Source organism: Diabrotica virgifera, chromosome 1 (assembly GCF_917563875.1).
Source record: "Diabrotica virgifera virgifera chromosome 1, PGI_DIABVI_V3a".
Classification (NCBI taxonomy): domain Eukaryota; kingdom Metazoa; phylum Arthropoda; class Insecta; order Coleoptera; family Chrysomelidae; genus Diabrotica; species Diabrotica virgifera.
Genome location: NC_065443.1, coordinates 218,893,062 through 218,920,593, shown reverse-complemented (window position 1 = coordinate 218,920,593; position 27,532 = coordinate 218,893,062). Strand labels below are relative to the sequence as shown.

Genomic DNA, 27,532 nt, shown 5'->3' with positions numbered 1-27,532 from the left:
CTAAAATTATTATTTTACATGGAAAAAAGTTTTTTTTAGGTTTTTTGGATCATTCCAAACAGAAAAGGTCTTTAGTAACTTTTCTCTAAAAATGATAGTTTTTGACATATAGGCGATTAAAAATTGAAAAAATGCAAAATCAGCCATTTTTAACCCTCAAAAACTATGTGAAAAACTGAAAATTTGAATGTTTCCAAGGTAGGTAGATATTCTTTAAACATCGATTGATGAAATCCCGAAGGGTTTTTTGCAATACAATATTCAAAACTCCTTTGTTTTTGAATTGATAATCAAGCGTGCGCGACACTATTTTCCACCGACAGTATGGTGCAAATGAAAGGAATAAATTCGTTATTTCGTAAACCGGCGACTTTAAGGAAAAATCCCGAAACAGGTCGATTTGTATGTTTAAGTTACGATATTATGGCATATATGGTATACTAGTGACGTCATCCATCTGGGCGTGATGACGTAATCGATGATTTTTTTAAATGGAAATAGGGGTCGTGTGGTAGCTCATTTGAAAGGTTCTTCAATTCTCTATTCAGTAATATAAACAGTTATATAATTATTTATACAGGGTGTCCTTCTACTTCTTTTTTTGTCAAATAATTTAATTTAATAAAAATTTTTTGGACACCCTGTATAAATAATTATGTAAATGTTTATATTACTGAATAGAGAACTGAAGAACCTTTCAAGTGAACTGGCACATGACCCCTATTCTCATTTAAAAAAATCATCGATTACGGCATCACGTCCAGACGGATGACGTCACTAGTATACCATATATGCCACAATATCATAACTTAAAAATAAAAATCGAGCTGTTTCGGAATTTTTTCTTAAAGACGCCGGTTTACGAAATAACGAATTTATTCCTTTCATTTGCACCATACTGTCAGTGGAAAATAGTGTCGCGCACACTTGATTAGCAATTAAAAAACAAAGGACTTTTTAATATTTTATCGCAAAAAACTCTTCGGGATTTCATCAATCGATGTTTAAAGAATATCTACCTACCTTGGCAACATTCAAATTTTCAGTTTTTCACATAGTTTTTGACGGTTAAAAATGGCCGATTTCGCAATTTTTCAATTTTTAATCGCTTATATGTCAAAAACTATCATTTTTAGAGAAAAGTTACTAAAGATCTTTTCTGTTTGGAATGATCCAAGAAACCTAAAAAAACTTTTTTCCATGTAAAAAAAATAATTTTAGGATAAAAACAAAGAAAAAACGTTTAAAAAATTTTTGACCACCTTTTGGTCCTGGCAACATGAAAATTTGTTAAAAGGAGTCCTTTTTGAGTAAGATTGTGCAAAAAATCCGAATTAGAATATTTTTCCTAGCGGATGCGCAGTGGCTTTCTGGACTATGTGACAAAAAATATATCTTGCCTTTTTTCCTATGAGGCGCCGTTTTTATACAAAAAAAAATAATACATAATAACGCTTACAAAATATTCGAGGTAGTTTCCATAAACGGCGCATCGTATGAAAAAAAGGCAAGATAGATTTTTTATCGTAACTTATCTCAGTAGCGTACTATTATTTTCATTAAAAAAATTCAGACCATTACCCGTACTCGCGCCAATGATGAATATAAAATTCTACTGTCACCTCTGAACGAGGTAATTTTGAACATTTGTTGTAGCTTTGAGCCTCGTTTAAATCATATTAGTGTTATTTTCTATTCTTGTTCTAGTTTAGTATTATTTTATTAGATAGTTCTTGATAATGTATTAAAGAAATGAAAAATACGCGTTAAGATATTTATTTTTTCACATAAAAATGGTGCACCATATGAAAATAATACAAGAGAGGTTTTTTATCATAAATTAAACGAGGAATTCAAAAATAATCTTTAATTTGAAATATCTCAGTGGTGTACTATTCTTTTCTTTAAAAAAATTTAGACCATTACCCGTATGTGCGCCAATGGTGAATCGAAAATTGTTAGTTGTATGTCAAAAAATGCGCAATAACGACCTCTTAAAACCCACCAAATTTTATTACAATGTTGCTAGTAGTTTATTTAAAAAAAAACGTTTACAAAAGCTGATATATGTGCACTTAGATCCGTACATTTTTTGCATTTTGCAAAATTAACAGAAATTTTTATGAAATTTGTAGCTAGGATATATGTAAACTCATATAGATATATGTAAGAAAATTAAACTCAAAACCAAATATGATATTTCTAAAACAGTGATTTTATGGGCGTCTTAGAATTTTAAATTTGCTCTCCTGAAAAGTAGCAAAAATGGACATATCAGCTTTTGGCAAACGAACACTCAATTTCACCTTAGTGTATGATAGAACATGACCAATAACCACCTCGCGTGCTCTTTTCCGATGATATGACTGCTATATAATAGTGCGACGTGCCGGTAAAATTTTTCATCTCGCAGTCAACTAATTTTTCCCCGCCAAACCAAATCTCTTGGCAATCGCATGATAATTTCTACCAATGCGAAAGAAAACAATAAGCACTTAGGCGTTCTTAATTATTTCAAGGCGCAAGAACTGTCTGCAATGGTTATAGAATAAACAAATCCAAAAGAAAATAAAATAGTGTTCTAAGATAAAATTCCAATGCTAAAATAGACAACACTTCTGATATTTTTAAGGCGTAAATCTTTTATGGGTATAAAAATTCTATCAATATAGAGTTGGAGGAAAATTAGTGGTTTCTGATTTTTTTTGGAACGTTACAATATTATATCTTTTTAAATTACATATACCGGGTGGTGAATTGGAAAACGGGCCATAGCAAACTCAATGTAAAATTCCAAACTTTTGAATTCCTGCTTCCCTAATTATTTTATATCAAAACACATTAGAAACTATTTGTAGAGGGTTGAAATCTGTATTGAAAACAACTGTTAAAATTGTTCTACGAATTAAGCATATTCCAAAATTTTGTAAAAATGTAATATATTTTTCAGTTTTTCAGCCCAAAATTAGGCCACACACAGTGCAATAACGTGTCACATAACAATGAAGTTATTATTTTCACATTTTTGAACTGTCAATATTTTTATTTTGTCATTTATTGTTTAAAGACAATATACATACAGTTGATAAGATACCCTCAGTTGCGGAGAAAGTATTAATAATAAATATTTTTATTCAGTCAGTGGTGTGAGCACTGTCAGTAAAGTAACTTGTGCCCTAACTTTTACACACATACCTATTGTGGCAAAAATGTATTATATTTTTAAAAAATTTGGAATGCGTTTAAATTGTAGAACAATTTTAACTTTTGATTTTAATAAAGATTTCAATCCTATACAAATATTTTCTCATGACTTTTGAATGATTAGAATTTGTATTGAGTTTCCTATGGCTCGTTTTACGATTCACCATCCGGTATAATATTTAATTGCGAATTATTGCGAATATTACACAGACTCAAACGTTGATTATTTCTCCAAAAATAACCAAAACAATATTATCGAAAAAGGTAATTGCCATAAAAGGAATAGAAACTCTATTAAAACTTTAGCTGCAATTCGTTTGAACTCTACAACTGTCATTGGCAGAGTTTCGTGCATATTAGCCAAAATTAAACCTACATACTGCTATGAAAAGAGCCAAATTATATTATTACGGACTCTTCAGATGTATCATGAAATTTAATATAATGGAAAAGTTAAATATTTTAATTCTAGTAATTAATAATTTATTATTGTAAAGACTACAGTTATATACAAAGAGATTCTGCCATAGTGCGTTTTTCTATACTAGGTGACCTTAGAAAATCATAATATTTTATTTGCGAATTCTTAGTTGCAAATATATTTTTATCTACTCTATCTCATATTATGTATAAGTTTTTAGTTTGTGAAAACTGTCATTATAGATAGCAGTGCGTAAAGGATTTAAAGTGTGCGTGAAGTAACAATGTATTTTAAATGGGATTTACTTTTTCTCACTGCTTTTGGGCAGACTTTCATATAATTAAATATCCTTAACTTTCGCGTTGCCATGGTGATGACATTGTCAGCAATAAGTTACGACAAAATTTTTGACAGTTTTGTGGTTTGAAAGAAGTTAGAATTTTTAAATGTCAAACTTATAAAAATTCTAGAATAGAAATGAATTCCAGTGACGAAGAGTTACAGTTTTTTATTTGTATGTCGTAGATAAAATATTGTATGAAACTGTGCGTGAAGTACTTTTTGCGAACTTTCGCGATGTATAGCACTCGTTCCGCTGTCGCTCGTGCTCTAAACATCGCGTGCTTTCGCAAGAAGCATACTTCACGAACTGTTTCATAAATAACTATTTTAACTTTTCATCATAACGTTTTATGTCAATATATTTCACCCAGCGGTATTACAAAACCGTTATTTGTTCTCTGTAGTTAATGTTCTTAAATTGATGAAAAGTAATGACAATTCAGTTTTAAAATAGATGAAAGTGTGATAGATGAAACACGATAAATGTTCGAGAACCAAAATTTAGATCCACGACATTGCTCATTGACAAAATGAATTTGTGGGTAGTTGTATTTCTCTGATGAAAAAGAAAGGAAACTGGAGAAAGAAAAAAACTAAAGAAAATTTTATTTCTACTTTTTGCATTTTTACAAATCCTTGCTCTCATAGAGACCTTCAGATGGATAATGTTAGCCAGACAATAAGTAAGTTTGCCGAAAGTCATGAACAAAGGCTCTAAACCCATGTGAATTACGAGGCTGCCAAACTCCTAAATAACGCTAGTCAGATATGAATAGTCATTTAGAAAACGAAGCCGTTTGAGATAGTGCGAGAAGTTAAATAAGTGCGATAAGTAAAAAAGCAGAGCAAAGTGCGACTAAAGTGTACATATTAGTTAGTAGATTTATGATGTATTAGAAGCCTAAGGATTATTGGTGAAGATAATCTTAGATAATTTTCCTGTAGTATTCTGTGCCCGGTGCGTAAAGAGAGTTAAGTCTTAAAACACTGTAGACCAGTAAGGATCTGTTTTTAGGTGGATGTGAGAGGTGGCATTCAGATTTTTGGGGATAAACTTAGGTGATAACTTCTTTAATAATAATTGATTCATGCTCCTTCTCAAATATGCCCGGAACATTAATAAACAAAAAAAAAATATTTAAAAATTTCAAAAAAATTCGTTTTTTTCTACTTTTTTGTTTATAACTTTAAAACGATTCATTTTGGAACAAAGTCGTATAGGAATAAAACAAAGATAATTAAATTTTCTATCAGATGCGATTGGTTAAAAATATCTTAGTTTATCACCCTTGCTGCAAAATAGCAATAAATATAAAATAAGGGGGCAAAACAAGCCTGTCCTTATTCAATGATTTTCCATCACTTAGGTTACACTTGGAACCTTCCTAATTCGCTTAGAAAATTTTTGTAATGTGCTAAACCGTACACCAAAATTCATTAAAATTGACTTACTAGATTTTGAATAATAATTTTGCAATCTAAACTTTTTTTAAAAAATTAAAATTTTTTAAAATCTTGCACAACAAAAACTAGAACATACAAAGATTTGTCAATTTTTTTTTCATATAAAGAAGCACTACACCTATCTAATGCACTTTACAGAATTGAAATCGGATTGTTTAAGCAGCCTCAGTAATGTTTTAAAGTTATAAACAATTTTTTGGCTTATAAACAAATTAGTCCTGTGACCAGGAGGGGGTGCTACGGGCTTCTTTATTTAGATGGACTTACCCAAGATTTTTATGTATTTTTTGACCCGTAGAACACGAGTTTTTTGGGTAACAGTTGATCCGGATGTCGATAAGATTGTTATAAACAAAGAACTTGAGGAATTACATAACATCGATTTTTCGCAAAATAAAACATTTTTTTGAATTTCTTGGGTAATTCTAAGCAAAAAATGTTCTTAAAAGTTTTTTCGTAGGATGCATAGTTCTCGAGATAAACGCAGTGGAACTTTAAAAAATTCGAAAAATTCCAATATTTGAACGTGAATAACTTTTGATTAAAAAAGAAAATAGCAATTCTGCTGACAGCATTTGAAAGCTTAAGTCAAATTATACCGGTTTTAATTATTTGCATTGCTAAAAATTAATCTTTTTATTATTAAACAAAGCTATTTGTTTATTAGCCAAAAAATTGTTTATGTTTAAAACTTTGCTGAGGCCCCTTAAATAATCCGATTTTAATTATGTAAAGTGTATTAGAGAGGTAGAGCACATCTTTATATGTAAAAAAATTAGACAACTTCTAAATGGTCTACTTTTTGTTCAGAAAGATTTTTAAAAATTTGAACCTTTTTAAAAACATTTAGATTGCAAATTTATTAGGCAAAATCTATTAAGTCGATTTTAATGAAATTTGGTACACAGTTTAAGTATATTACAAAAAATTTCCTAAGTGAATTACTAAGGTTCTAAGTGCCACCAAAGTGGTTAAAAACATTGAATAACAACAGGAATATTTTGTCCCCTTATTTTGTATTTATTGCTATATTTCAGAAAAGGTAATACGTTAAGACATTTTTGACCAGTCGTATATCATACATAATTCAATTATCTTTATTTTATTTCTGTACGACTTTGTTCCAAAAGGAATCGTTTTAAAGTTATAAGCAAAGAAAGCAGAAAAAAATCGACGTTTTTCGAAATTTTTAAGTATTTAAATTTTTTTATTAATGTTCCGGGGATATTTGAGAAGGAGCATAAGTCAATTATTATTACTGAAGGTGTCACCTAATTTTATCTGCAAAAATCCGAACGCCACCTCGTACATCCAAAAATAGACGATTTTTCACAGATCGTTACTGGTCTACAGTTTTGAGATAAGCTCGTGTAAAGTTTGCAATAATATGTTCGAGTTATACTTTTGGAGTTTTTACAGGAATGTATCCCTCAAATGTGTTTTAAACACTTTTGATCAATTAAATATTTATTTCTCTCAATAACATAATCAATAATTAATATAAATAAACCATATAAGTATTATAAAAAAATAATAAACTTTTTCTTACACAGGCTTAACAAAATTTGCACAAATATCATGAACTTAACACGCTGTATGCATAACACAAACTATTACAAAAAATATAAAAAATAATATGTAATAATAATAATGGGGATTTTTAAGACCAAAGTAGCAGGTTTTAAAGGTCAGGTAAGGTAAAAGTAAAATGGTATACATTTTTGAAGTTATACTTCTTTACCGGCGATAGAGGGTAAATTTTTATATGGGAAAACCTAGCGACCGGGCGCATGCGCATTATAACTTTGTTCTGATTGGATGTTCAAATGACATGTCAAAAATTATTCAATATGGCGGCTGTGGCACAGCTGTAGTTAGATTATTTATGGTAGTTGCGTTTTAAAATTTGTGTGAAAAGAAACAACAAACAAAAGTTAGTTAATAGTTATACTGCCTTTTTAAATAGTTTTCATATACCTATATTTTTGGACTTTTGGACAAGGAAAACTCATTCTAATTTGGTAAGTAGTTTTTATTATAATCATATTGTAATTATACATTTGGATTAGGTTGAAATACATACATTTATTTTCTCAAGAATGCGGATTTTAGAGAGAAATCCCAAATTAGGTTCGATTTTTATTTTTAAATTATGATTTTTTGGCGTAGATTTATTTATCTAGTATGTATGTAATGCTTTGATTTACATACTTAATTTGATTACCAACAAAAGTTCTACCCATCTTCATCTAATATATTGTTTTCTTACTGTTTTGTTATATTTTTATATTTTCTTCCACAAAATTTAAACTAAATTTAATTTTCAAAACAACTGTCAAACAGTAAAACGTTTAGTTACCGTATTTTTCCATATGATAAATATTGTGGGATTGGACGAGTGAGTCTACGCTTCGATTAAGAGTCAAAGCGGCACGAAATTCAAGGGTTCAATTCCCGATGCCAGTTTTATTTTTTTATTTTTTTATGCATGTTATGATTGTAAGTATATTTGTTATATAATTTTTTTTTCAGAAAATGCGTATTTAAAATTTTTGCCAACAATTATTATCGTTAAGAAATCATTTTTTCTTTGTGGCATTTTTCAATGTGTTTGTGTGCGTTTTATTCTTTTATTTTTTAAAATTTTTGGTATTGTCTTAAAAATCACATAATATGTAGTAGAAGTATAACTTCTTACGTGCGTACAAAGTACACACACATTCTTGTTATTTTATAGCAGGTTTTAATAAATAATAATACAAGAACATTTAGCAAGACAAAAACTTGTGTTCAATCGTCATAAACCAAGTAAGAAATGATACAATGTAAGTAAAATAATACAAAACATTAACAAAAACTTATATGGAAAACAAATCAATATTTTTTTAAGTTTTTTATTATTGAGTCTTTACATTTTTTTTCCTTTTTCCTGACAGTTTGTTTCGTTGATTTATTTTCTTGGCAACTGTCATTTTTCTCGTGGTTTTCACATTTATTTTCTTTTTTTTGTCAACTAGTTACAGTTACACTATCTCTTTTAGTCTGGGCTGATTATCGAAAAATAGGCCATTTTTGGGAAAACTTATTTACCAGCAATTTTATTGCTGAAATAGAATCTTATGATTGTATATATATATATATATATATATATTAATAATATAGGTATGCAAAGTCCGCAGATAGTGTGCTACATTTTTATAAACAAAAGGGCGCCCGGAAATCGTTTTTTTCAATTTTTGCTTTATAACTCCAAAGATGTTAACTTTACACCAAAAACACTCAAATAAAAATTCACCGCAATCAAATTCTGCATAGAGACGTGTTTATTCTGATTTACTTCGACGAAAACTTTCTCCGGAAAAAGCGGGTTTTTCCAACAAAATCTTTAATTTTCAACTAAACTTTTAGATAAGTAACTGTTAATCAATAATTAAATAACTTGGTAATGTAAAAGCCCTTTTCGTATAGAAGCCAATTCCAGAAGCGGATGGAAATTGAATGAACAGTTTAGCAACAATTGAATTGTTAATTAAAAATTTACGGTCGCTATAATAACGACAATAATTATGATGCATAAGAACAACTATGATTTTTTCATAAAAAGACACTATACCTATCTAATGTACTTTACAGAATTGATATTGGACTATTTAAGCGGCCTCAGGAATATTTTAAAATTATAAATAATTTTTTGGCTTAAAACAAATAGAATATCTCGGAAAATATTAAACTAAATTAAATCCAAAAAACGGTATTCGAAAAACAGCGTCAGGACGCTTCTTTTAGAAGAAAAAACATTTAATTATGGTAAGCAGTTCCTGAGATACAATCGGTCAAATTTCACCGGAATTTACGGCAAAGATATAAACAATAGGATCATAATTTTTAAACCATCACCTTTTTATTTTTGTCCTCTTTCTCCACACCAATTTTCATATCCTTAAAATACTTATAACATATATTATTATAATAAAAACTATCGATAATACTTGTGAAAATTGCCAAAAATAGCAAAATTCCAATCAAAAATTAGGTTGGAGAAAATGTAACCCTCAAAGTTCAAAATCGGTATACGTTAAAAAAATGCATTTTCTCGGCTTCCCATTGAGCAATTTCCTTCATTTTTTTTTGTTCCCAAGTAACTCGAGTAGAGCCATCGAACTAATGCATTATTAAATGTCAAACTTGCTTTTGTTTTGTTGTAATAAGTTAAATTTTTTATTATAACACAAAATTTTAATTTGTTTAAATAAAAATTGTTTAAATAATTATACAGCTTTCAAATGAGAATATTTATGTTTTTAACTTTAAAAGGTACACTTGTAGTAAGTTTACCTAAAAAAAAGCCTACAACTGGAAAAAATATGTAGTTTTCTGTTGTTATAAATAAATTAATCTATTATAACAAAACAATAGCAAGTTTGACATTTTTTAATAATGCGTTAGTTAGATGGCTCTACTCGAGTTACTTGGGAACAAAAGAAGAATGAAGGAAATTTCTCCATGGGAAGCCGAGAAAATGCATTTTTTTAACGTATACCGATTTTGAACTTTGAGGGTTACATTTTCTCCAACCTAATTTTTGATTGGAATTTTGCTGTTTTTGGCAATTTTCACACGTATTATCGATAGTTTTTATTATAATAATATATGTTATGAGTATTTGAAAGATATGAAAATTGGTGTGGAGAAAGAGGACAATAATAAAAAGGTGATGCTTTAAAAATTATGATCCTATTGTTTATATCTTTGCCGTAAATTCCAGTCAACTTTGACCGGTTGTATCTCAGGAACCGCTCGTCATAATTAAACGTTTTTTCTTTTGAAAGAAGCGTCCTGTCGCTGTTTTTCGAATACCGCTTTCACAATTTAATTCAGTTTAACATTTCCCGAGATATTCTATTTGTTTTTAAGCCAAAAAATTGTATATAATTTTAAAATATTCCTGAGGCCGCTTAAATATACCAAATTTAATTCTGTAAAGTACATTAGATAGGTATAGTGCCTTTTTATGAAAAAGTCATAGTTATTCTTATGCACCCTAATTATTGTCGTTATTATAGCGACCGTAAATTTTTAATTAACAATTCAATTGTTGCTAAACTGTTTATTCAATTTCCATTGGCTTCTGGAATTATAGTTTACATGAAAATGGCTTTTACATTACCAAGTTATTTAATCTTTGATTAACAATTACTTATCTAAAATTTTAGTTGAAAATTAAAGATTTTGTTGGAAAAACCCGCTTTTTCCGGGGAAAGTTTTTGTCGAAGTGAATCGTGAAAAACACGTCTCTATGCAGAATTTAATTGCAGTGAATTTTTATTTGGGTCTTTTTGGTGTAAAGTTAGAATCTTTGGAGTTATAGAGCAAAAATTGAAAAAAACACGATTTTCGGGAGCCATTTCGTTTATAAAAAAAGTAGCACACTATCTGCGGACTTTGCATAGCTATATTATTAATACATACAATAATAAGATTCGATTCCAGCAATAAAATTGCTGGTAAATAACTTTTCCTTGTATTTTGCTAATTAGCCCAGAGTATTTATTTTCTTCATAGGAACGTCATCAGTGTAGGTATCTTCTGCTTTATGTGAGGTTATTAAGTCTTTATAGAATTGGTGAAACATTGGTGAAATGTATGGAAGCATGTTGAGGAGGTCATTTTCTTTTCTTCTTAGGAATATGATTTTGTCCTGGGTAACGTAAACTAGGGTCCATTTTGCTAGTAGTTTTTTGATCTTTTTTTGAAAATAATGCATTGAAACTGTTGATTAAGGTCTAAATAATTCTTATAGTAATTTATTCCAGGCTCGTTTTTGATAAAATTCAGCCCTTGTACATCTCCCCAGCTAAAATTGTTTCCAACATCATCATCTTTTCGCTGCTGAAGGTCGGTTTTTAGCAGCTTACTCAAAGAGGCTATCTCTTCACCACGATAGGGCGTTTCTTACCAGTGCTTTGTATAAGTTCGGCCCAATCATGGGGATGATTGAACATCTAGCAAAAGCTGTTTTATTTTTTTCAGTTAGGGCGTGTGATGTACCACACTCAATGTGCGTGTGGCCAGATACTAAAAAATGCATGATTAATCTCTTCCAAATTAGGAGAATTTTGCAGGGCTGCTATACACACAGCTGCTACATGAGTATTCTTGTTTTGACCACCACATGTATCTGAGTACATGGTCAAACTTTTCACAATAGGCATTAAAACTTAAGAAATAAATTTGTATTCACCTGAGCCAACTTCATCAGCACCTCTGCCAGCTACACCTTCATGCCAAAGGTAACAGTAAGTTGTGCCATCACTGCAGTCTTAGACTGTTAGATTAAAAGTCCATAGTTGGCGTTTGTAGAAGGCTACAGAACTGTACACGAGTGGAGTGGGAAGGCATTGCTGCATCTCAAATATCAGAGTATTGGTTAAATCGTTAACTTTTGTTTGTCTACCTTTTGAGACTCATACGCATACTCCGCGTTATTCTTCATAGTATAGTGTCACTATCGTCAAATGTGGAAAAACAAGTTTTTTCCCAAAATCTCGTATTGAGTATTGGCTTTCATAAGCTGGAATTCCAATTAAAAATTGATTTACTTTATTCCTTTCTTAATCAGTTATAAAGGTTTTTCTAAAATTTTATCTTTCATCCGGTTGGATTACGCCCGAAGAAGATGATATTGTCGTTTGAATAATAGTTAATAGGTATCTCCCACTTTCTCCAAATACTTCTAGTAAAATAGACAAATCAGCTTTAAAGGCGCGCGGTGTACAGAGAGTCAACGTAATAACTTATAAATTACTAGAGTACAGTGTGTTAAATCGCAAAATTGTGGGACTTAACACACTGTACACTACTCCTGTCTTCCTGTTTCTTAAATAATGTTTAGTGTAAAGAGTGATATGTTTAAGTTCAGGACTTAACACGCTTTACACAGTTAGTATCGATTGTTTTCTATTTGTGTAAAATGGATATCTCAGTTTAGGAATGAAATTTGACTTGACAAATTATACACACATGTAGATATCAAATTCTAACATACAGATAGTGCATTGTCTAGTTTCGAGCATTTTTGGACTTCACTCGCTTTACGTACAGAGTACAGAAGATTAAGATAGGACTAACTTATCTATTGAGCGTAGTAATGATCATATAGCAATAATCATAAGATTCCTATTGGAGTTTTACTAAATAAAAAAAACGAATCCTTGCTTTGAGTTTCATTTCAAATTCTCAGAACACTATTAATAGCGCTATCTAGATTCGTAATCTAGATTGCTAATTACAATTTATTGGAGACAGACTTAGAAATATTACTTTCGAGGATAGAGTATTAATATCAGGTGCTTTTAGTGCTGCTCATGTAGGTCAATACACGACGAGATACGAAGCAGCAGATAAAGGACTAAGCTTTGAAACTAGAGGTGATACTGAAGATGATATGTTGGAATTAGCAATAGCGTTGGATAAGACAATAATAATTGTAACCATATTCTTTCGATAGAGAGAAGGTTAACTGTTATTATTAAAGATCATCTACTTTAATTACCTGAACTTAGGAAAGAAGTTTGGGAGTAAAGTGACCTAGTGGCAGTCAAATGTAGTTCAAGAAAAGATAAAAAAATTATACAGAGTGTTCAATTGGAAAACGGAAATTCTTGAATGGTGATTAGAGGTCACTGAGGCGGTTCTAGATATACTACATTTATTGCTTCACCGATTTTTGTAACCAAGTTACAAGGTGTTATACAGTTTTTGTCCATTTCTTTCTGGACCCATAACTTTAGAAACACCTTGTATATTTTTTGATATTTGGTACACATATTATGTCTTAATTAGAACCCAAACCACCCAACCGCTAATCACAACAAAAATCCAGGCCCGGATTAAAAAATATATAAATTCATTGTGACCTTGGAACAACATTTTTTTGTATATTTGAAAAGAGCACAAAAAAAACTAAGTTTCATGGTTGGGTTCTATTTTTGGCCAGACAATTTAACGACTTTAATTGTGAAATTATATTACATGTACATTTTAAAGAAATCTGATATTAAAAAGCAGGTATTATTAACTTTTAATAATAAATTATTAAAGTTGATGAACAAATACTCATTTTAAAAGTAATCAATATTTATTTATTGTAAAAGCATTTTTCAAGCATCTTTCAATGAGATGCGCATAAAAAATTTTTAGGCGAATTTTGGAAATTGTTTTTTCAAAGTGCTTATTTTTGAAAAAATTTGGTTTTACATTAAAATTTTTAAAAATTTTAATTTTGAAAAAAACGCTTTGTTTCAAAATACCTAACTTAAAAATTGTTAGAGATACCAAAATCTTAAACAATAAAAAAAGTCGGCTTTACATTTCTAAATATTTTGTATTTTTTCATTTGAAATGATAAATAGGGGGCGATTTTCCCGATTTCTTACGAAAAAAGCGACCAACTTTATTTTGAGCGTAACTTGTTTACTTTTGATGCTAAAAAATTTGTTTAAAAAACAAAAATAAGCATTTTATATACACTTTAAAAAAGTTGAAATGATTTTCCCCAAAAAAGTGCTCCGTTCTTTTGTTATGGCACGTTAAAATATTCGATTTGGAACTTGACGAATATGAACCTATTTTTCATTAGCTATAACTCTGCTTCTACTAGGTATAGTGACCTACTATATACACCATGTTTTTCACTTATTTACGTGCTATATTTTTGATAAGAATTATTTTTCGACCAAATACTTACTTTTTGAGTTATTTGCGAAAAACCATCTATAAACGTGGTTATTTTGTAGAAAAATTATCATATTCACTCTCAAATAACTCGAAACGTATTAACTTGGTGAAAAAACTTTATAAAACAAAAGTTGCTTAAAAATAGTCATTTTATCCATTTCTGAACTTATTTCTAACATATATTTTTCATCCCCAAAAGGAGGTTAAATTCACCCCTAGGGCAAAAGTACACATTGGCACAATATCACTTTTTTTCTTTGACTTGTTAGCTATGTGTATGCCAAATTTCATGTCAATCCAAGCGGTTCTTTAAAATTTAGATGTTTTGCAATATTTTACCTTTAACCATCGGATGACCAAGCGGGGGAAATTGTGACCCCAGCCTATGTTTTTCTTTAATAAATTCAAAAGTATTTTTAATTTTTAACTTATTATTTTTTTATTTGACTTTATTATCATTCTAGATATTCTCATATTTTGAAATAAAAAAAAATCCCTATATTTTACGAATAAAAAATATATTCTGAAGTTGATGTTTAGTAAAATAGCGTCTATTATGTTAATTACAAGTAGTTTTACGCTAATGACGTCGACTTTGCAAAGTAACAAGACACTTACTCAACATAGAACTACACATGACACTAATACTCATGTTGCGACTGGCTGAATGACATAAAGTACACGCCAAAAAAAAATTAAAAATTAAAAAAAAACTTTATTTTTTTGTTAATTGTCATTTTTGACATTTTTGACCTGGGGTCATTTTTCCCCCATTGGTCATCCGTGTAACAAAAAAAGGTTGGTCATCGGAAGTTTAAAGAACGTACTATAAGGATAAATCACTTAAATTATTTTTAACTTCATACAAAACAATGTTTGTCATATTTGAGGCGGCTGCCAGCCGCCCCTCGTTGAGTGTACTCTCTCTTTTGTTATTTAGCTTAATGACTTACGGAGAAATGGGATTTCAAGCAAGAGCAATCCGAAACTCATGTAAATTCCCTGAATAGACTTATTTGGCTAAGAGTAATCCGCCAAAATTTAAATTTCTTATCGATCAACAGCATTTTATAAGAACACAGTGTTTTTTGCTACAAAAATACGCTTACGTCATTCAAGATTGCTAACGTCAGAGCATTGTCAAAACATTAGAATATGACCTTTCACCATGGCTATATTTCTTCTACAATCCCAAACCATACATAGCCGGTCCGCAATAAGAATGACGTAATTGCAAGTTTTGTCAATTCCTGTTTATTGCGTAATTAACTTCTAAAATACTGTGTAAGGATGATACAAAAGCGACAGAACTGTAACTATGTTCTGAGCTACCACAGGGTAGTTGGGTCGTTATTGAAATACGCACCAGTTTAGACTTTGTCTCAGATGAATAATGACGCAACTGTAAATAGGGTTGAAAATGGGGGGCCTAAATTAAGATAATGAAATTTGGACAAATAGGGATGAAATGGATAAAATGACTAATTCTAAGCAATTTTTGTTGTATAATTTTTTTTCACCAAGTTAATACTTTTCGAGTTATTTAATTGGTCTACAAAATAACCAAGTTTTCAGAGCGTTTTCGAAAATAACTCAAAAAGTAAGTATTTGGTCAAAGAAATTCTTATCAAAAATATAGCACGTAAAAAAGCGAAAACATGGTGTATATATTAGGTCACTATACATAGTAGAAGCAGAGTTATAGCTAATGAAAAATAGGTTCATATTCGTCAAATTCCAAATCGAATATTTTAACGTGCCATAACCAAGAAACGAAGCATTTTTTAGGAGAAAACTCATTTCAAATTTTTTAAATTGTTTAAAAAATGCTTATTTTTGTTAAAAAAAATTATCATCAAAAGTAAACAAGTTACGCTAAAAATAAAGTTGGACCCTTTTTTTTTGGTAAGAAATCGGGAAAATCACCCCCTAATTAGCGTTTCAAATGAACTTAATTAATTGTTACCACTTCACAAGTTTTTTACTCGCGTATGTATTGATCATATGATCTGTAAGTTTCATCGGTTCAAAGTCCTTATTTTTGAAAGAGCTGTAATTAAAAGGGCTTGAACGAGTCACTTATCACGAGTGTATGCAAATTTAGAAACATCGAATCTTAACCAATTTTTGTCTTACAGAAAAACAAAAAATACAAAATATTCAGAAAAGTAAAGTTTTTTATTGTATAAGATTTTTGGTATCTCTAACAATTTTTAAGTTATTTTGAATAAAAGCATTTTTTCAAAATAAAATTTTTAAAAATTTTATTTTAAACCAAATTTTTAAAAAAATAAGCACTTTGAATCGGTGAAACTTACAGATCATCTAAACACAACATAAGTAAAGTAACTTGTGAAGAGGTAACGATTAATTTCATTGAAATTGCTAATTGGGGGTGATCTTCCTGATTTTTTTTTTGCCAAAACAAAAGGGACCAACTTTATTTTGACCGTAACTTGCTTACATTTGATGCTAGAAATTTTTTTTATAAAAATATAAATAAAGCTTTTTTTAAACACTTTAATAAAGTTGTAAGGTGTTTTCCCCAAGAATGCTTCATTATTTGGATATTTCACATTGAATTATTCTATTTGGAATTTTTCGAATATGAACCTAATTTTTATTAGCTATAACTCAGCTTTTGCTAGGTATAGAAACCTAATATATACACCTTTTTTTTCATTTTCTATAGGCTATAGTTTTGCTAAGAATATTTTTTTCGACAAAATGTTTACGTTTTGAGTTATTTGCGAAAAACCGTCTAAAAACGTGGTTATTTTGTTAAAAAATGAACATATTCACTTGCTTATAACTCGAAAAGTATTTATTTGGTGAAAAAACTCTATAGAAGAAAAGTTGCTTAAAATTAGTCAGTTTATCCATTTCGGGAATTATCTTGGACATATATTTCTTCGCCCCCGAGATGGGGTAAAACTCACCCCCAGGGTAAAAGCACACATCGGCACCATATCACTTTTTTTCTTTGACATGTTAGCTATGCGTATGCCAAATTTTATGTCAATCCAAGTAGTTCTTTAAAATTTAGAGCAAAAACCGTGAAAGAGTGTACTATATTGTAAGAATAAAGGCCATAACGATGCTCCTCGATGATTACTTCTCATTGATCCCTATTTTAAATATTTAACACGTTGAAAGACAGTGCGTCAAATGCGTAAGCAAGTGTTGTGACACTATATGTATTTTGCAAAGTAGAATAGGGAAAAATGTAACGTCTATGGGAGATGTTAAGTCACAATAACGACCTCTCGTGGATTTCGGCCGAACTAAAATTGAGGCCTTTTTTCCCTGCTATAATGGGGGTGTTTCATGCCAAATCGTTGTCAGTATTTTCGAAAATCAATAAAGTGAAAAATTTAGTAGTCCCATCGATTAATCTACCAGCATCAGTAGAATCAAAAAGAACGTGTTCGCCCTTAATCTACTCCAAATATTCTGCAACACAACATACAAATAAGAAAACTTTTGATAAAAGATTTGTAAGCTTTTATTTAAATATTTTGTATTAAAATTTATGAATTATGTTGATTTTCGAAAATACTGACAACGATTTTAACAACGTTTTAACATTAAAAACCCCCCATTAGAGTAGGACAATAAAAAGAAAAAAGGCCTCAATTTTAGTTCCGCCGAAATCCATGAGAGGTCGTCATTGTGACTTAACATCGCCAATAGACGTTGTATCACATTACATCAACGGAAATTAGACGTACATATATGTGTTCTATCCGTCAACGTGTTAAAAATCGTTTTTTTTTTGCTCTCCTGAGAAATTTGGATTTTTGAAGTTACGTCATTCTTATTCCGGACTGGCAACATATTCTAGACCTTTCACGTAAATGGTCAAGGTCAAGACAGCACATTAGTTGCCATTCCAATCCAGAGATGTCGCCTTCAGTCAATTTTCTTGTTACTTTTAACAATTAACATTGACAATTAAACTAATAGTAGGGTATTTTTGTATTTACTTTGCAATGTGTGGCTTAATTATTATAGTGGTGTTACGTTTTTAATCAGATTTAATCACAATTTTAATCAATTTTATTAACCTTGTCTCCGTTTTTATTAGTAGAATTTTTAGTTTACACTAAGCATTGGATCATCCCGTTCTGTGTTTCTCCACATGTAAGAAAACAATATAATGGATCCTGAAACAGTTTATTCCATTAGATGAGTGTGTCATCAATATTTCGGGCGTATACTTATATTTTTCGGAAGTTTGTAAAAGGTTATAAGGTATTTATCTAAAAAATCTCCCAACTAAGAAATTCTTTCAAAAATTTTCATTTAACTATATATTAAACATTGATTTATTAAAAAAACAATGCTTTCATTTGGCACATGGCAGTAGTGTTTAGCATTTTGAAAACAAATTGGAATATTAGAAGTTTTCATTAAAACTATGATTTTCGTTTATATTGGTATTTCAGCCCCGATTATATAGACCGGGCAGTATCGTCGCCCCCGCTAGCGAAATTATTCCGATTCGATTTTTTGCACAAATTTACTCAAAAAATAATTCTTATAACATATCTACAGGGTGCCGGGGGTGCCGTGGTCGAAAAATTGTTTAAACATTTTTTTTAACAAATTCACAAAAATAATTTTTTCATTTCGAACAAAATTTTTTTAGATAAATTGGCTTATTCTGAGCAAAAAAGCTCTCTTATCATTTTTTTCTAAAATTGATTGTTGTCGAGTTATATGCGATTAAAAATTTGAAAAATGCGAAAATGGCCATTTTCAAGGCTTAATAACTCGATTAAACATTATTATTATGAAGTTCAAAAAGTCACCAAATCAAGTTTCAAATCCCTTCTTCAAGGTCATGAAGAGATTTTTGTCATTATTTTATTAGAAGGCTGTTATTTTTAAGTATTAACAATTAGCGCTATAGTCCAGGATTTATCGTCGCCCCCGTTAGTGAAATTATTCCGATTCAATTTTTTTGCAGAAACTTACTCAAAACGAGGTCCTTATAACATATCTACAGGGTGCCGGGCGGTGACGTGGTCGAAAAATTGTTTAAACAATTTTTTTTAAACAAATTCACAAAAATAATGTTTTCACTTTGAACAAATTTTTTTTTAGATAATTTGGGACATTCTAAGCAAAAAATGTCTCTTGTGATTTTTTTCTAAAATTGATTGTTGTCGAATTATACGCGATTTATAATTTGAAAAATGCGAAAATGGCCATATAACTCGACAACAATCAATTTTAGAGAAAAATCACAAGAGACCTTTTTTGCTCAGAATAACCCAAATTATCTAAAAAAATCTTTCGCAATAAAAAAAATATTTTTGTGAATTTGTTTAAAAAAAATTGTTTAAAAAAATTTTTCGACCACGGCACCGCCCGGCACCCTGTGGATATGTTATAAGGACCTCGTTTTGAGTAAGTTTCTGCAAAAAAATGGAATCGGAATAATTTCACTAACGGGGGCGACGATGCATCCTGGACTATAGCGCTAATTGTTAATAATTAAAAATAACAGCTTTCTAATAAAATATTGACAAAAATCTCTTCAGGTCCTTGTAGAACGGATTTGAAACTTGATTTGATGACTTTTTGAATTTCATAATAATAATGTTTAATCGAGTTATTAAGCCTTGAAAATGGCCATTTTCGCATTTTTCAAATTTTTAATCGCATATAACTCGACAAAAATCAATTTTAGAAAAAATGACAAGAGACCTTTTTTGCTCAGAATAAGCCAGTTTATCTAAAAAAATTTGTTCGAAATGAAAAAATTATTTTTGTGAATTTGTTTAAAAAAATTGTTTAAACAATTTTTCGACCACGGCACCGCCGTGGATATGTTATAAGGACCCCTTTTTTAGTAAGTTTGTGCAAAAAAATCGAATCGGAATAATTTCGCTAGCGGGGGCGACGATACTGCCCGGTCTAACAGGACTACCTACTACCATAACTTTAGACAGAACTTAAGACTTTTAGTATTTTTTATGTAGATAGAATTTTTAAGGTAATTTGAAGTAAGAGTACCTTTAAGTATCTACTAGAATACCTCACAATTTAATAATCCAGTATCAAAAATGCATAAAAGTTAAGTTACAAACAAAAAAGTGATGCAATAAAATAATACGGTTGTCCTACCCAAAAGAGACGCCTATGACCGGCTGTAGAAATTCACAATTAATGGAACTGATTTGTCTCTGTAAGATAAATAGGCTTACCAGTTTTGGTTTTTCTAAATAGAAGCGTTCTGGAGGTATTTAAAAAAACTATTTTAAAAACTATTTGGAGGGAACTGGAATAATAGGGGAGTGCATATAGATTTTCACTTCGGAAAAAATCAAACAAGATAGAACTTTTTGTAATTTCATTAAGAAATGTTTAATAAACAACATATCAAAAAGTTCTACTCGAGAAGTGGGTGCATCATTTTTTATTAAACAAATGGACTACGAAATTAGATGTTTTTTTAAATAACTCCGAAAATATAAATTCTAGAAAAAAACTGACTTGACCATTGAAAAATTCAGAAAATTTTACAAAAAAAACTTAGATAAAGAATTTTCTAAAATTAATTCTGTATCTTCTATAATTTTTTAATTATAACGCTAAAGTCACCCTTCTCACAAACATTGGCGCACTGTAAACTAACGTACGGCGAAGTGCATGGTTGAGTTATTTTAATGCAATTCTTTAACTAATGGATCAAATGAAATTTTACAAATTTAACATGAAAGAAGACTAATTAAGCTATCTCATGGTAATAATAGAAAGAAATAAAATGTATGGGCATAACTACGGTGTGGGCGGAAAATGAGCCTTGCATGAATTTTGTTTAAAAATGATTTAAAAATGTGTAACTAATACATTTTTTCTTAAACAACTCTCAGTTTTGCACAACTTACCTATCAAGCATATTGCTAAACGATGTTTCATTCAAAAAGAATCTCAAAAATTTAATTCAAATGATATGACGTCTCAAATATAATTTTTGAAATCTTCGTAGTTTTATAGAATTACCACCAATTTAAGACGGTATTACTCAAGTTTGAACAGATCTATTACAGTTTTATAAGTGCTTTTTTAAAGCTTGGGATCCAATCTCTAAAATGCACTAAATTATTTTACTTTAGAAATGAAATAAACTATTCCTTTTTAAGAAAATTAAGAAAGATAACAAAAATATAATACAAAAACCGAAAATTTCCAGCTAAAAAAATGTTTGTACAAAGTGATCAAAACTTTTTTCTGTAAAACTTATCTAAAATACATTTAATAATAAGCTTGAACAATAATAAATGTTCAGCAAAAAAAATTTTTTTAGCTCTTATACAGTATGTCTGCGTAACTTGGAACCTATTGATAACTTTTTTATTATCAGTTTTACGAAAAAAAGTTATTATCTATTAAATACTCTGCATCGTATATAATCTAAGATGCAATCACCAAATATCAAATTTAATTAATTTTATACGAGGTATGTCAAAATATATGAATTTCACTCAAGAGTAAAGTACCATTACATTTCACAATATCGATAATTGTTAAAAAGAAAAGTTGTTAAGAATTACAAAATTTGTTTTAGTGTTCAATTACATCCTTCTAATTAAAATATTGTGAATAATAAAGGCACTTATCTCTTAAAAACATACCTCGTATAAAATTAAAAAAGTTTAATGTCTGATGGTTGTATCTTAGATTTTAGACATGAAAAGTAACTTTTTTCGTAAAAGTGATAATAAAATAGTTATCATAATTGTAATAAAATGATGATGAGTATCCGTAATTTGAGAAAAAATTTATTTTTTTTTTTCAATTAGAATGATATAAATGTATATCTAGACATAGTTTCTAATTTCAAACAACTTTTCATAATAGCATTTTTTGATATGCTGGAACATAAAGGTACTTTACTCTTTAACGAAATTCATATTTTTGACATAACTCGTATAAAATTGATAAAATTTGATATCTGATGGTTGAGTTTTAGATTTTTTACTATTCAGAGTATTTCATTAAGAATAAAATTTTTTCGTAAAATTGATAATAAAAAAGATTTCCATGTGGTTCCTAGCTACGCAGACACACTGTATAAGAGCTTCTGTATAAGAATTTTCAAATTGCGATGCCATATTCGGATTTAGCATAATCAAAAACAAAATAGAAACATATTTGATCAAAGTAAAATGATGAATTTAACAATATTTTTAAAATTATTTTTACAAAATAATTGTTATTGTTTAAACGATTAATAAACAATTAGCGGCCAACTCTGCGAGTAGAAATTTTTACATTAACATGTATATAAACTAACAAAAAAAAGTTTTAGAAAAATATAAGCTTGTTTGAATTTTTCCGAAACAATGCATGTTTTCGTTCTAATTGCACTCCCCTATAATGATTGTTTGTTTGACTTTAATAATAATGGTAATCGTATTAAATAATTAATAAATAATTTGCTTAACTTCCTAAAAGTTTTAACACCAATAAATTTTCACCCTGATCTAGCCAAACCCGTTACACGTAATTATGACCGTAATTTTATCATTTTGCATACTTACCGGAAGTGCCGACATTTTGTTACTTCCGTTAGATTTGTACTGGAAATATCCAACTGGTTGCATACTCATTCTGATGGTGCCATTCATCTCTTTGTCGTCGAGAAGTGCAACTACAGTAAAATTTCCCTCTGCGTCGCCATTATCGTCGATGAAAACCTGCAAAATGTAGAATTATGTACATTGGCAAAAAGGAAACAAAAACCCGTTCATATTTCTAACTTTAACTGTTATAGTCCAGGGTAATAAGGTTTTTTGCATGACACTTGAACAGCCAGGGTACTGAAGCGTTTTTTCGACAGGTAATACCTATAAGCGCAAATTGTAACTGTTTCCTGCGTAGGATCTGGCGGCCATTTTTATTTATAAACAATTAAGTGTCAAAAAATGGCATTTTTCAATTTTTTTTTCAAATCAATGGAAAACAGGGAAACTTTTTTACAGGGTTTTTTTAGTACAAATATCTTCGAGATTATGGAAAAAGCTTTAAAATGACGTACTACAAAGTTTGATATACTCATTTATTGTTAATATAATTAAGAAAAAAGGTCGGAATTGCAAAAAAAAATATTTTTGCAATAACTGTTGTAAAAATTAGTGAACAGCTTTGAAATTTTTGTCAAATAAGGGTTCTTTGGTGCTTAATATGTGATAAAAATTTCAAAGCGATTCATTCAATTGTTTAAATTTTATTTAAATTGTTTATCTCAGAGAGCATTTTTCTGCAATAACAAGTCAGAAGAAAATGACGTTAGAACCATTTCACATGTGCCAAATGAAAGAGCATGAGCTATATTTTCAACTTGGTTTAAAAAAAGTCAATAAAAATGCATTTATTAGTAATAAATAATTATGCAAAAGTATCGTGACTCTTTCCTTATAAATTTTATTTTGTTATATAAGAAATTATATTATTATTTATTACAATTTTTTATCAATTATGATATGGATAACATTACTTGGTAGTTGTGCACTTAAAACAGGGTAAAAAAGTTAATTTTTTTGGAAAAAGTTATTGTAAAAAATTTATAAAGAAAAATTTACGATACTTTTGCATAATTCTTTATTACTAATAAATGCATTTTTTATTTACTTTTTAAACCATGTTGAAAATGTAGCTCATGCTCTTTCATATGAAACTCGTAGAATGGTTCTAAAGTCATTTTTTTCTGACTTATGTTATTGCAAAAAAATGCTCTCTGGGATAAACAATTTGAATAAAATTTAAACAATTGAATGAATTGCTTTGAAATTTTTATCACATATTAATCACCAAAGAACCCTCATTTGACAAAAATTTCAAAGCTGTAGACTAATTTTTACAACAGTTATTGAGAAAATATTTTTTTTTGCAATTTCGACATTTTTCGCAATTATATTAACAATAAATGAGTATATCAAACTTTGTAATACGTCATTTTAAAAAGCTTTTTCCATAATGTCGAAGATATTTGTACTAAAAAAACCATAAGTTTCACTGTTTTCCGACGATTAAAAAAAAAAGGGAAAATGCCATTTTTGGTAATTGTTTATAATTAAAAATTGCCGCCAGATCCTACGCAGGAAATAGTTATAATTTGTTCCTATAGGTATTACCTGTCGAAAAAACGCTTCAGTACCCTGGCTTCTGAAGTGTCACTAACAGGGTATATTTTTGTCTTATTACCCTGGCCTATTAATGATACATTAAAGTACACTCTTCAACAAGTATTTTAAGAAATTATTATTGACTTGAAATTCAGCATGTCCATATATACTTAAAATGAGCTTATTTAGTTACTATGGTTATTTTAACCGAAGGATCAATATTATGCTCCTTTCTGTCTTGGAAGATGGAATATAATTTTTAATATAGTGGCACCATGATTACAAAATGGTTATAACCATTTTTATATACCACTTTAGATACCGTAAAACGGGGCTACTTGATAAAACTTTTTTGAAACTTCGTTCTGCCACCAATTAAGTTAAAGTTATTTTTGAAAATAAAAATTATTGTGATGGTCAAAATGGTCTATAGATCACTTTTCCTTATTAAAAAAGTGTCTTGGCTTCCCCATTTTTGCAAAAAAAAAAATATTAATTGTTAATTTTCAAGTAGACCCTCGATGAGATGCTTACTTGGACCCTTACTTGGACCCTTACTTGAAAGTAAGCCTTTAAAACCGTTGTATTTCAAATAGCCCCTTTATAGGGGCTACTTGAAATAGTAAAATGAAATAAAAACCTATTGTGTCTGAGTTTTATTAAAATCGATAAAAAACACGGTTTTTAGGAATCGTCACACTTAACGACAATTTCGGGAATCACATCTTCTAATAGTCACCTCTTCGGTTCACCAATTCGGGAATCACCTCTTGACAAATTGTCAAAATATGTACCTATTAATCGTCTTATGGTTGACTTTAGCTCGACTTTGTTTAATCGACTGCGATAGTCTCTTCGACAGCTGTTCTTTGTGCTGATTTAGGAACTGCTCCATCCAATCTGCACCAGGTCGATAATTTTTAAGTTTTTACTTGCGCACATTTTCTATTTAAATAGTTTTCAACCAAACTGTGTATGCCGGAGGGCTCAAAGGGGAAACCCCACTCTGAAGCCTTATCAATAGCTTTAACAAGGGCTTTTTCATCTGCATCTGATAACGCAGTAGGATGACCAGGATTTTGGGAATTTAAATTGTTAATTTTTCATACCTTCGCACGGCATTGTTCAAGTCCTCTTGACTATAATTTCGATAGGATCTGCTTCCGACTTTTCTTTTATAAATTCTTACCATTTTCAAATAGCCCCTAGGATGACATTAACCCTTAAACGCTCAACCTTTTTTAGGTTCCATGTACGCCCAAGGGTGGGTAAAAAATGTCCACCTAGAAAATGGTTAATATATTTATTGAGAGTTGTTGAAAATGGATTAAACTTAAGAATCTTATGCTTAATAAACACAGCATCTTCTAAAATATTAATATAAACAATTTACAAACCTTACAACAAAATTAGAATGTACATCAAAATTAACATACCAGTAGTTCAGATTTGTCGATTTTCTCCATATTCTTTCTTTCAGCCTCCTCATTGGCGAATAATTATGTAGATTATGTAATTATTCATCGATAATTATATGGATTATCTTCCTACCAACGAGAAATTTTATAGAAACCTTTAGTAACAAGTTTTGCCAAGGGTGTTCTTTTTATGCCCATCCATATTTAACTCAAGATGCTGCTTTTATTTTCAAAAATATTGGTAGAACCAAATTAACATTCGATAACAATAAATAACAATAGCATCTTTTTAACAATAAATAATTAAAAAAAAAATTAAACACGTAATAAATATGTTACAAGAGAATACGCATTAGGTGGACATTTTTTACCCACCCTTGGGCGTTTAAGGGTTAAATCATAAAGTCGCCGCCACTGGTGTCAAAATTTAAATTAGGCCTAAAGAAAGGTTAGCTTCGAGATTAGGGATTAATGCAAGTTAGGCAAGCGAAATCTTAACAACTTACCGGTAGCAATAGCAAATCTGCAAATGGAAGTATTCATGTCACAAAAAATGCTTATTTTTGTGATATTTTTCTTTTGGTATACGCAACACCGGTAAACATAGAGCAAGCATAAACAACAATGGTAAATGGTAAGTCGTGGGCAGGCATGCCTTTCAAGTGGCACTAGATACGAGTAAATCGGACAAATCGTTCAGTGACAGCACTTGCTTAAAAAGGTGATTGCGGTTATTTTCAAGTTACCCCGCTATTTTCAGGTAGCCCCGTTTTATGGTACTTAAATGAACATTTAAACTATTTATTGACTATTCGTGTATTATACACGAATAGTCAATAAAATATTTTTTATGTTTATTAATTGTTTAAATAAAAAACGATTTTAATGAAAAATGCTTAAATTCTCTTGTGTTTTACAATGTAAAAACTTGACACTTTGACAGATTGTAGCTAATTATATGAACTATACGTAACTATACTTTTTACGTTAATTTTTTACGTTACGCTTCATAAATAAACAATAAAGTTTCAAATTTTTTGCCGATTCAGACTACTTTTCATGTTAGTACATCATATGTTTTATACATATTTTTATAAACATGACGATATATTTTAATGTTTGAAAAATATAAGACTAAAAAAATTTTAAGAAACGCTTTTCTTTATTTACAAGTGACTAAAATTAAAAATATTATAAAAAAATCAACTGAAAAGCAAAAAATAAAAAAAAAATGAAAAAATCTAACACATTCGTTAAAGAAAAGCATGGGGCGAAAAAAGTTTATTCCATGAAGACGCAACACGCTTTTCTTTGGCGAATGTGTTAGATTTTTTCAATTTTTTTTTTTGCTTTTTAGTTGATTTTTGTACTTACCTACTTAATCCAGTATTCATTTGGCTTTCGACAAATAAACATCACATCGTATCGTTAGCAAATGAATTAAGCCATAATTACAGTAATTAAGGTGATAATTAAAAACCGATTGTTATTAAAGTTAGAAAGTTTTTATTTGCAAAATTAAAATTCGACTGTGATAAGATACAAAAGTTTTATCTGCACAAATAAATAGTTACACTGTTAAATATTTCATGGAATATATGGCCTGGAATAGTCCAGGCAATCTCGGGCCATAGTGTGAGATGGGTGTACTGAAAAATGGAAAAAGACAATATGGTTTCCCTACCGACAACATCAAGTGAAACATTACTTTTTCAACAAAATCAAGTGCTCTTTACTGAGAATCAAGCCAGAAGTCAATATGAGCAGATGTTCTACAACGCCTGGTTACAGGAAAAACAAGAAAGAGA

At 29.7% G+C, this 27,532-nt stretch overlaps 1 protein-coding gene across 1 annotated transcript in view; it reads right to left on the bottom strand.

Annotated features, from left to right (window-relative positions):
• Nucleotides 1–27,532, bottom strand: part of LOC114330024 (guanylate cyclase 32E) — a 965,459-nt gene that overhangs the window by 248,198 nt on the left and 689,729 nt on the right. The window contains exon 9 of the mRNA XM_050647412.1: nt 22,723–22,878. Within this exon, the coding sequence (XP_050503369.1) occupies nt 22,723–22,878 (156 nt within the window). The remainder of the gene's footprint in view (nt 1–22,722; nt 22,879–27,532) is intronic.